Source organism: Aegilops tauschii, chromosome 4 (genome assembly GCF_002575655.3).
Source record: "Aegilops tauschii subsp. strangulata cultivar AL8/78 chromosome 4, Aet v6.0, whole genome shotgun sequence".
In the NCBI taxonomy this organism is placed as follows: domain Eukaryota; kingdom Viridiplantae; phylum Streptophyta; class Magnoliopsida; order Poales; family Poaceae; genus Aegilops; species Aegilops tauschii.
In genome coordinates this window covers 300,188,255-300,199,774 of record NC_053038.3, presented here as the reverse complement: position 1 = coordinate 300,199,774, position 11,520 = coordinate 300,188,255, and the positions used below count along the sequence as shown (strand labels likewise).

Below are 11,520 nucleotides of genomic sequence, written 5' to 3'. Positions count from 1 at the left end.
GAAAAACCGGTGGAGAAAATCGGCTCTTTTTCCTCAAGTATGTCGCACCCTACAATTTCACCACGAACATGACACGGACTCGGTTGCTAGCATTGCTAGAAACTATCCAGGAGACCTGTGTTTGATTCTCGGTTTCGCTCCCTTTTTCTTCATTATTTCTTTTATTAAGTCTGTTCTAATGGGCGGCCGAATTACTACGCGAGATCCTTCCAACTCGCTTGATTTTTGTTTTTTGAGATGACCCAACTCGCTTGATGCGAGATAAAATCGCCGCGAAATGACAAAGGGCCATGTTCGACCGCATTTCACGGGCTGGCCTGATAAGCCATGAGAAGTACCCAGGCCCATCATTTCGTCAGCCCATTAACTATTAGTCCTACAAAACCCTAACCCCCCATCCCTCCTTAGGCCCCCTACCGCCTCAGAAGTTACGCAACTGCTCTGCTGCCCAAAACCTAACCATGGCGCGAGTCCGCAGCAACGGGCGGCGTGGCGGCGGCAGTGGCGGTGGAGGCGGCCGCGGCGGCAAGGGGAAAGGAAATGGAAAAGGCCCGGGCAAGCGGAAGATGCCTTTGTCGGTGGCGCGGAAGCAGCAGGCGGTGCTGGCGAACGTGGACCAGGTCACCGGCGAGAGGATCCCAAAGAGCTTCGTCTTCTCGCGCGGCAAGCTCCCCTCCACGCTTCGTCACCTCCAGCAGGACCTCCGCAAGCTCATGCTCCCCTACACTGCCCTCAAGCTCAAGGTCCCCATCTTAACCCCCTCTTCCATCCCCGCAGCCCCAAACCAACTCGGTGATTCCGTTTCTTAGCATCTTAACGAGCCACAATTTGCTTTTCCGTTCATAAAATCAACAGGAGAAGAAGAGGAACAACCTCAAGGACTTCGTCAACGTTGCCAGCCCATTGGGTGTAACGCATTTCTTGATCCTCTCGAACCCAAAGAGCTTGCCGCACTTGCGCTTCGCCAAGTCACCGCAGGGCCCAACCTACACTTGTCAGATTTTAGAATACGCTCTTGCGGCTGACATCGCAAACTCCCAAAAGCGGCCAAGGTGTCCTGCAGAGATATTCAAAAACTCGCCTCTGGTATAAGCTGGATTTTGTTCTGTTCTTTTAATAGGTTACGTTTTTTAGTTGCAAAATCAAGTCACCTTTGTTGTGGAATCACGTGTTTTGTAGGTCGTGCTCAGTGGTTTCAATGGCCTGGGCGAGCCTTTCAAGAGTTTTGTTACCTTCTTTAGGCATTTGGTCCCTGCTATTGATACAGATACTGTAAGTACTGCATGATATCTTGGCGATGGAACTTTATATCTTCTTTCTGCCATACTAAAATGATAGCGTAATTTGAATTGTAGGTTAAGCTATCAACCTGTCAAAGAATATTATTGCTACAGTATGACAAAGAGACGGAGGCTATCGATTTCCGGCATTACTCAATCAAGCTACAGCCTGTTGGGGTCAGCCGCAAGATTAGAAAACTCATGCAGAACAATCAAGTGCCAGACCTAAGGGATCTTAAAGATGTTAGTGATTATGTGACAAAGTAAGAACTGAATCACCTTCCTTACAGTGTATTATAAGATACTCCCTCCGTCCCAAAATAAGTGTCTTGAGCTTAATACAAATTTGTACTAGAGCTAGTACAAAGTTGAGACACTTATTTTGGGACGGAGGGAGTATGTTTCAAGCCTGTGTTAATACTATGTTCTTTAATCGGTTGGCATGTGCCATCTAGAATGGGAAAATTGGGATGCTTAAATGCAAATTTAGATTCAAAATTAACACAAAAAAACTGTGATTTGATATAGAAAAAGCCCCAACAGTTTCATAGTTTCCCTCTATCTATCATACAGGAAGTACTCCCTCCATTTTTATTTACTCCGCATATTAGCTTTGTCCTAAGTCAAACTTTGTTATTTTGTAGAAAAAGTTATTAACATCAGCATTGTATATATTTTCACACCATATATATTTGTTATTGTAAATGTTTATATTGTTTTCTATATACTTGGTCAATTTTTCTAAAGTTTGACCTAGGGCAAAGCTAATGGGTGGAGTAAATAAAAACAGAGGTAGTATGTAGACATGATATGATATGTGGGAAATTCAACTTGTGTTTGAGCAATCTGACAGATTTTCTACACTCCTATCACATGCTCGAAAACTTGCAACCCTTTTAAGCAGATCATAGTATGTACCCCGTCCATTTCAAATACTTTGCATATTAGGCTTTCGCTTGGCTAAGTCTTTGAACAATTAATATTATATAACTTTGTGATACAAAACCGGAAACACAACTAATTACTTTGGAGTACGAATCTAGTGACATCAATGTTAGGTCAGATAAAGCATATACTAATATGCCCATCTTCCATGTCCACTGAAACCATTTAAGATATTATAAAGAAGAGTACTTCTAATTATGAATGGAATGCAGATTTCAAGATGTTTGTTGTGCAGTGCTTATAGATGGTTTTATCTACCCAATGAATCTAGTTATTGCAGTTGAAGTCAATATCTGTTGCTTTTAGACCAGCTTGCTCAGTTGTTTGTTACTTTGAAATTAGACAGCAGTGACAGTTTTAACATTATGGCTTGATTTGTCCAGTTTTATAATTATGGAGAAAAACCTACTATTCCTCATATTCCTTACAATGTGCCCCCTTTCCTAACTATCCATTGCCCCATTGGACAATCTGACAGTTTAAAGACATTCCCTTGCTTTACGCCATCATCAGCTTCCTTTTGAAGTTTCTATTTTATAAATATGTTTCTCCAGCTAGGCCAATATACAACATTGGATGACTACCTATGGTGTTTCCCATGAAATGTATTTTGATAGTTAAGAAAAAACAATCGATCAAGATATATTTTCTGTGTTTTCAGATAGAAATGAAAATTCAAGAAATGAATTCAATTTGCATTTTTTTTACAATTGTAGTCGGTTGTTCACTGCTTTCTGACCAGTTCGCTCAATGTTTGTTACATTGGTATTATATAATAATAATAGTGACAATTTAAATGCCATGTCCTGATTTGTGACTTAATACACCAAAACCTACTGTTCCTCAAATTCTGTCTATAATGAGCCCCCTTTGTTTGCTTGTCCATTTGCAATACAACCAAACCTACTGTTTCTCAAATTCTGTCTATAATGAGCCCCCTTTGTTTGCTTGTCCATTGCAAGAGCTGGATATGGATCAGAAAGTGAACCAGACGATGAAGCAGCGACTGTAAGTCTAGCAAGTGATATAGACAAATTGAACAGAGCATCCCGAAAAAGTGCCGTCAGACTCCAAGAGATCGGACCAAGAATGACCATGCGCTTAGTTAAGGTTGAATCTGGGCTATGCTCGGGCGACATCTTGTACCCACAATCTGGTAAGTTTCATTTGCTGACGTGGTGGTTTTTTTGAAATGCAAATCACATGTCACTTTTTTGTCCTGAACTTCAATGCAATGTTATACAGTTGGAAAAGATGTGAAGGAGGGACAAGAGGAAGAAGAGATAGAAGATGCTGAGGATATGATGGAGCTGGAGGATGGGACGGAGGAGGACGACTCGGGTGACGAAGAGTAGCCTAGATGAACTTGAGAGGTGCTGAGCAGCAGCCTATGATTGCTAAAAATGTGAAGCAACTGGTGTTTTGCGACAACATTATATGAGTTTAGTTGATCCTTGAGAAAGCATAGTACAGAAGTCGCTCTTGAAAAAGAGAGGGATAAAGCTCTTGCAGTGATAATCCTTATTTTGGCCGAATCTGATTGTTTTTTAGCCCTGTAACATGATACATATTCTGTATTTACCTCAGTTTTGCCTTAGGAGGGTGCATATAAGCACTAGCTGCTGCGTTTGAAGTTGGATGCTGGATTGTGAATTATTTTCATGGAACGTGACCCAGATATTTCACTTTTGGAAGAATTGCTGTAAAGGCTTCCTAGGACCTGGGAATTTGACGTGATTCCCAACCATGAGGCAAGCAGCGATCCGGTTTCAGGTTTGTTCTTGTGCAGCAGATGAAGCAGAAATTCAGAAATTGCTGTGCCGGTGACACTGAAATCCTTTCTCGCTGGGACGAATTTTCTCGTTCTGCCTTGCTCTCTGGGTTCAGCTATCTTTTCACCATGGTCTTCGATGTCAAAATTTGCCGTGGTGTATATCCTGTACATTTGAAAGCAGCAAGCAACGTTGGCCAAAAATCCACATGCCGGTGGGCGCACTTGAGCTTGTCAGTGTAATCTTTCCCATAGTCGCTAGGCCGCAGTTTTAAGCATACTTTACCCTGCGGCAAAAGGAATAACCCGTTGCTCCAATCGATGCCGATCCCCGATTACCAGTCGGCACGTGCATGATTTAGGCCGAGAGGAGAATCCGAGATCTTGCCGCAAGCGGGGGCAGTGAAACACACATAATAACTTTTCTCGCGCGATTTACTCCCTCCGTTCCTAAATACTTATCTTTCTAGGCATTTCAATAAGTGACTACATACGAAGTAAAATGAGTGAATCTACACTTTAAAATATGTCTACATACATCCGTATGTGATATTCATTTGAAATGCCTAGAAAAAATGAGTGAATCTACACTCTAAAATATGTCTACATACATCCGTATGTGATATTCATTTGGAACGGTGGGAGTAGATCTGAACTGCGTCGCCGATCGTTCTACCATGTTATTGTGTCGGCTCTGTCTGTCAGGCGAGAAGTGGTAGTCCCGGCCCACTTGCTTGTGGAGGCAATGAGTAGGTTCCTCGAGATCCTGAGATGCAGGCGCCGATAATTAAAATGCAGTGGAACTTTCGTCTTAAGTGCGTACAAATGAGATTGCGGTACTCCAGCCGGTTCCTGAACAATCCAAAAAATAACACAAACCACTCAAATCAGTGAGCATGGAGCTCAATGCTCATGTTTACAAACAGCTATTGTACCTGCTTTCTAAACGCGTAGAAAGGGAGGCCGATGCGTCATTCATGGTAATAAGATGTTGGTCTCCTGATGGTCCCCGGCCCACGCGTCATTGCTGTTTCATACTACTCGTACATCTACATGCATCTTCTGCGTTACTCCGAGAACATAATCACCACGACTATCCCGTGATCAAACCAAACGCATATCACCTCTCCCTTTTACTAAGAACGCTGTCCTGATCCGATGATCAAAAAAAAAACGCTGTCCTGATCCTGCCGACCCCACCAGCCCTGAGCACGCAGGCCGTGCCACTGTGGGCGGCTCCACCCTAATAAAGCCCACCCCCCCGTGGAGCCCACATTCAGTGGCCTTGCGTCCACCCCACCGCTTTCCTTCATGTGAGCACCCCTCCCCGTCACATGCCTATCTCCGCTAGCGCTGCTAGTTCATCATTTCACACTCCCACCCCTGGCCCTCGCTCTCTAAAGGCTCCCGTACTCACTGGACTCTACCCACACCCGTCACCACAGCCTCGCACAATTATCGCCCCAGGTACAGGTACAGGTAAGAGGGCGAGAGAGCAAGGCGATGTCAATGGCGGAGGAGCAGTACTACGGGGGCCCGCGCGGGGCGCCGCACGGGCTGCTGCTGGCGGTGGTGGTGGGGCTGGTGGTGGCGGGCCCGCTCTTCCTGGGCGACGGCGGCGAGGCGGTCACCGACGCCATCGCCGAGCTGCTCAGCCCCGTGGGCCTGCTCCTCCTCCCCGTGGGCCTGCTCCTCCTCATCCGCCTCCTCTCCTCCGACCGCGGCGCCGCGGCGCTCGCCGACGTGTTCGCCTTCGGCGGCTCGCCCGACGCCGTGCACCGCGTCGGGGGCTCCCCCATCGGCGTGGCGCTCATGCTGCTCCTCATCCTCGCCCTCCTCTACTACCGCTCCGCGCTCTTCGGCGGCGGCGGAGACGACGACGAGTAGGCGACTGCCAGTAGGTAGTTTCCGTCTGATCTCGGGGTTGTTTTGCTAGTTTCCGTTTCATGGCTGGGCCTGGGTGTAAAAGAGCGGTGTAAATTAACTGTTAGCTACTCGCCGTGTTGGTTTGCTCTGCGTTAAGGCTGAAGGTTCTGTGCTGCATGGGTCCATGTGCTTGTTCTCTTCCGCCTCTCCTCCTCGTCGCCTCGTCTCGTCGGTGGTGTCCTCACCCTCTTTTGTTACTCCGCTAGAACCAGGCCTCAGTAACATTGAGTAAATATAAAAGTGACAGCCTGAGATCAAAACGTTCCAAGCCTTACGTATCGCTCGGAACTATCATGCACAAACGAAAAGTTGGAACCAAATTTGATTTGGTCGGTGCCTTTTGAATCGATAGTGACACGCCGCAACTGCCTCGTACCGTCTAGTGTACTACCACTCCAAAAAGCTCATGCATGGTGTTCTGCTTTTTTCTTTTTGAGGGTCATGGTGTTCTGCTGATAGTAGCCGAAAACATAACTTTGAATTGAATCTCCAAAAGAAAGGAAAGAGAAAAGGCTAATTTCAAGGCAGCTTGACGGAGATATTTAGCCGCCAAATCCGTGTACTAACAAGTGACGATACATTCATCCTACGCACAGCACGAACGTAGGCGTAACTTTGCTTGCTTCGCTTGGTTCCTCTTTACATGTAGAAACGCGCTTTTTATCTCAAAAAATAAGGAACGCGCTTTCTCTGTATTCTGTGTATTGCACCGGGGCTTGACAAGTGTCTTTTATTTCCTGCAATCACCCGGACGAACAGTCCATTCATTGACCTGAAAAAACCCTGACCCAGAGGGCGACTCACCGGAACCCTTCTTATCCAGCCCAAATATAAAACGGATAAGCTTGGGTGGCGAGGGGAGTGAAGTGAAGTGGCTAGGTTTGGTTCGGGAGTGGATGAGAAGGACTATATGTGGGACTGGATGGGCCATTGCGGGCCGGGGACGACTTGGCGGACGCCTAGGCACACCCGTTTCCGCCTCATATTTGAGGTGTCTAGATAGCATTTTTTTAACCGGCCAGTGACCGGGCCGTCCGTTTGGGGTATGAGATGAGTTTGGGCCGTCCGGTTGTGGATGCTTTGAGATCAACGTTTCAACTATATACTTTTCCCTAAGAAAAAAAACACGGTGTAGAGTGTACTACTCAGTTACTCGTCGTTCGGCGGGTGTAGCGAGTTTGTGATAGGGAGACCTCATCCTCGTGTACTACTCCTCAGGTTGGTAGGTTCGTTCACCCCGGAGCCGACATGTCACATGTCCGTAGTTTCTTCGGTCTGAATGTTCCACGTTGCAGCCAACCTTGTCCTGCCTTCTGCCATGCGTCTTGAACGCGTAACATGCAAGGAGGATCAACTGAGCCATCTTACTCGAAACGCGTCAAGAAGCATCACGAGGCGTCTTCGCGGTCGAGACGATCCTCTCCAGTGCAGGTTTTTATTCCGTGGCGTTTTGGAACACCAGATCCGCAGCGCTGTTTATGGCACGTGGCTTGTGTGTCGATCTGGACCCCCGATGCCCGATGGGAAGTCATCAGCACTATTTTGGTACACGTCAATGAAGCTAGGTTTCGTCGCGATTTCAGCGCGTCGTTCGCGTGATCATCACTGCATAAGCAAAAGCCACTGTGTCCGTTCCAACCATGGGCGCGACTATGTATAGCCTCACGCGAGCTGTCACGCTCGCTCGCGTCACGCATCGCCGAAATGGGCCGACCCAGGCAGCTGAGGCAGGTAGTTCTTAAAATATAAAATCTTCCCAGAAATGTACAATGTGTATGGAGAAACCTAGGCACAAAAAGTATATATGTTTTAAAAAGCTAATCATGTATCTAAAAAATGGCACTCCTATATTTTAAAAATGTTAAACATGTATTTATTCCTGATGTATACAAAAAATGTAGAACGTGTATGAAAAAATGTAGGCATACAAAAAAGATGTATTTTTTAAATTTTAATCATGAATTAGAAAAATGTTAAATGTGTATATGAAAAAATGTTTAAAGTGTATATAAAAAATGTTCCCGATGTATATAAAAAGTGTAGATAGTGCATGAGAAAGTAAACATTTAAAATATATAAATTTAAAAAATGTTAATATTACAATAATGTTAAACATGTATATGAAAAATATTGAAGGCATATATAAAAAATGTTTCTGATGTATAAAAGAATATACAATGTATATGAAAAAATGTAGACATCAAAAGGACGTTCATGTTCTATAAGAAAACAATAATGAAAACAGACAAAGGAACAAAGAAAATATAAAAGAAATCGATGACCAAGAAACAATCAACTAAGGTTCTAAAACCTGATGAAAACCGTAAAGAAAAACACATACGAAAACTGAAAGAAAAGCAAAGAAGATAACAAAAAGAAGAAGAAAAAACTCAGAGAAAACACGACCTAAAGCGAACCTACAGCGAATGGCAAAACTGCACTAAAAGGGCCAGCCCGCTCGCGCTCGCCTATAGGCGGGAAATAGCTCCCGCGTCCAAGCATGCACTCCCTTTTTCTTTTGGATGTATAGGCTGCAAATGTTCAGGAACATGCTTTTGGCCCTTTTATAAGTACTAGCAAACTTGCATGTCCGTTATAACGAAAAAAACACATCCTCTTAGTGCAATAAATATAACTCAGAACTCTCAAATGCCTATGTCATCTATTTCAACACGACGCAATACTTGCATTGCTGCTTATCCTCTTTCTCGCCCTTATTGACGGTGGTCATTGTGTCCATCTAATCAGAACACGTTTGAAATGTGTAGCGACCCGACCTTAAACGGTCAAGTCTATGTGCTTCTGTGTCATCCCTGGATCGGTAATGCTGACACACACAGTACTCGAAGGATTTATAACAGAGTAGCAATCACACACTTATTACATCGAATGTCTCAAAAGAGAACTTACAATAAATATGGCATAAGACCATCTAATACGATAACATCGGAAGGCTTGAAAGATAAAGTGAGTCCATCAACTCCAACGGCATAGCTGAGCTGCACGGCAACGACCTAACGATCCTTACTCCTCGTCTGAAAAGTCTGCAACATAATACGTTGCAGCCCGAAAACGGGTCAGCACATGGAATATGCTGACAATATAACACAGTAGAGCAAGAACAGAATAATGCTATCACTACATGCATATTTGGTTGGTGGAAAGGCTCTATGGTTATAGTTTTGCGAAAAGCCAATTTTCCCCCACAACAAAGGAATATATTTTATTTCACTATCATGGTAGTTGAAACATCATTGAGAAGGTTCCTCCAACTCAATCCCAATTAAAATAATTATCAACCCAACAATATTAAATTAGAGTGATGAGATACATATGATAATCCAAGTACTAGATACTCAAGATGTCCATAACCGGGGACACGGCTAACCATGATTAGATTGTACACTCTGCAGAGGTTTGCGCACTTCTCCCCACAAGACTGAATCGCCTCCGTTGGATTTCTCGCACTACATGGTGTTTGAGAAACGGATGACCGAGACACAGTCTTTCAGAAGCATTAACTCTAACCCCGGGTAGACAGTACCAACCTACATCCCTCTACATCTGCTAGCCTACCACTGGAAGAGGTCATGCAACTTACTCAACTATGCTAGAGCCCATAATAGCTTGTGGCTGCACACGGAAGTTTCTAGCATGAAATATCTCACGATCCCTTTGAGCCTGGGTGGCGGACCGTAGGAGGATCACACGGTATATCCCCGGGATCTCCTAGGACAACACTGGATTCCCCAGGTGCCCAAAACAAGCAATCCACCCAGATGTGTATTAAAGTTGCCACCTTAAGTTGAACCATTAAATAACAATCTCACATCTGTCATGGATTCACTCACCCAAACCACGTCTACGAGCATAGCATAGCAATATAAGCAATACGTAGAAGTAACTCCCAAGGGTTTGATTATAACAGGGCAATAGGTTCTACCTCATCAATTACTTCCCAATACCCACAAGTTAATCACATCCTAATCATGCAGTGTTTGAGGATTGGAGCTAATGCATAAAAACTGGGTAATAATGGGATATGATCAAAGTGTTACTTGCCTTGCTGATGATACGCAAAACCTAGAGACTCGTAGTAGCACGCTTCGCACTCCGGGAGTTCTATCGTAAACAAACAATAGCATACATAAGCAATCAAGCAAAGATGCACGGGTAAAAATCAAATAAGAAGATCTAACCAGAAAGTTCAACTTAAGAACTGTGGTTTGCAAAAAGAATCAAATCAAACGGAGCAACGAAACTCAAACTGCGAAAGAAACAAGATTCGTTTACTAATCTGGACTAAAGTCAAATTTTACAGTACCAAAATCTTGTTCAAGTTGGTTAAACAGAAAGAGGGCTTCGAGACGAAGATCTAGGCGCTTGAATCGTCTGATTCCGACAAACGAGCGAAAAGTTAAACTAAAACGAAAATCGGATCAGAAATCGCGATCGAGAATAATCGCGAAAAATCCGAGAAAAAGAAAAACTGACGAACAGGCTAACGAACGAACGTTCGCTGTCTGCGGGTAACGGGTGAAAACCGTTTGTTAAAACGAACGAACGAACAGGCGTTCGCTAAATAAATAAACCGACGGGAAAAACCGATCTAAAAGAATAAACCGGAATTTAAAAAAATCGAATCTAGATCTAGGGTTTACCGAAATAAACCGACGAGAGAAAAAAAACGGCGGCGGCGCGGGCGGAGCTGCGGCGGCGGCTGCAGCGGAGCTGCAGCGGCGGGGCGGCGCTGCGGCTCGGGGCGGCGGGGCTGGCGGCGGTGGTGGTGTGGGGGTCGAGGCGGGGGTCGGCTCGGCCTTTAAAGGGCCGGGCGAGGCGGCGGCTTGGGCAAGGGGCCGGGGGAGGAGGAGTCCTCCCCGGACTCGGCGACGGCGGCGTGCGCCGGCCGGACTCCGGTCGGAGTCGGTCGGGGCGAGGGGTGGGCTGGCGCGGCTGGCCAACTGGGCCTCGGCCGAGTTCGGTCCGGCGGAAAAACTTTTTTTAAAATAAATTCCGCGTAGAAAAACACCGAAAATAAATACTAAACGGACGCCAAAAATCCCGAAACAAATTTTCCCGTCCTCTAAAAATCTACCGGACCAGGTGAACATTTATTTGGGCCTAAAATGCAATTTTGAAAAACGTGTATTCTTCCTATGCAAATAAAATAGCAATAAAATCCAAATAAAATCAAATATTTGATTTTAATATTTTTCCTCCAATATTTCATTTATTTTTGGGGAAGTCATATTATCCCTCTCATATACTTTTTTTATATGAACTATTTTCGGAGAGAAAAATAATAAAACAAATTGATCCTCGTTTCGATATTTGATAAAATTCAAATATGAAAACAGTGAAATCCCCAACTCTCTCCGAGGGTCCTTGAGTTGCTTAGAATTTCGAGGACCGCGAAACGAATATGCAATAAAATATGATATGCATGAATGATCTATGTATAACATTCCAAATTGAAAATTTGGGATGTCACAAACCTACCCCCTTTAAGATGAATCTCGCCCTCGAGATTCGGGTTGGCTAGAAAATAGGTGTGGGTGGTCTTTGCGAAGATCATCCTCTCGTTCCCAGGTGGCTTCA

The 11,520-nt window shown here is 44.7% G+C and overlaps 2 protein-coding genes across 2 annotated transcripts; both read left to right on the top strand.

The window, feature by feature from the left end:
• Positions 1 to 404: 404 nt before the first annotated feature.
• Positions 405 to 3,922, top strand: LOC109750255 (peter Pan-like protein). The gene is made up of 6 exons (XM_020309217.4): positions 405 to 743; positions 856 to 1,086; positions 1,180 to 1,272; positions 1,356 to 1,543; positions 3,188 to 3,381; positions 3,471 to 3,922. Exons 1-6 carry the CDS (start codon positions 462 to 464, stop codon positions 3,578 to 3,580), a joined length of 1,098 nt encoding a protein of 365 aa, XP_020164806.1. The 5' UTR covers positions 405 to 461; the 3' UTR covers positions 3,581 to 3,922.
• Positions 3,923 to 5,364: 1,442 nt separating this feature from the next.
• On the top strand, positions 5,365 to 6,039 carry LOC109750344 (uncharacterized). The gene has a single exon (XM_020309314.4). The coding sequence runs from the start codon at positions 5,500 to 5,502 to the stop codon at positions 5,881 to 5,883; it is 384 nt and encodes a 127-aa protein (XP_020164903.2). The 5' UTR covers positions 5,365 to 5,499; the 3' UTR covers positions 5,884 to 6,039.
• The last annotated feature ends 5,481 nt before the right edge of the window (positions 6,040 to 11,520 follow it).

What these genes read in the sequence shown, in the direction of transcription:
- LOC109750344 (XM_020309314.4), top strand. Translation starts at nt 5,500, where the DNA reads ATGTCAATGGCGGAGGAGCAGTACTACGGGGGCCCGCGCGGGGCGCCG.
- LOC109750255 (XM_020309217.4), top strand. Translation starts at nt 462, where the DNA reads ATGGCGCGAGTCCGCAGCAACGGGCGGCGTGGCGGCGGCAGTGGCGGT. An exon ending in TATTCAAAAACTCGCCTCTG is followed by an intron (nt 1,087 to 1,179) that starts GTATAAGCTGGA and finishes CGTGTTTTGTAG; the next exon opens with GTCGTGCTCAGTGGTTTCAA. An exon ending in GTTAGTGATTATGTGACAAA is followed by an intron (nt 1,544 to 3,187) that starts GTAAGAACTGAA and finishes GTCCATTGCAAG; the next exon opens with AGCTGGATATGGATCAGAAA.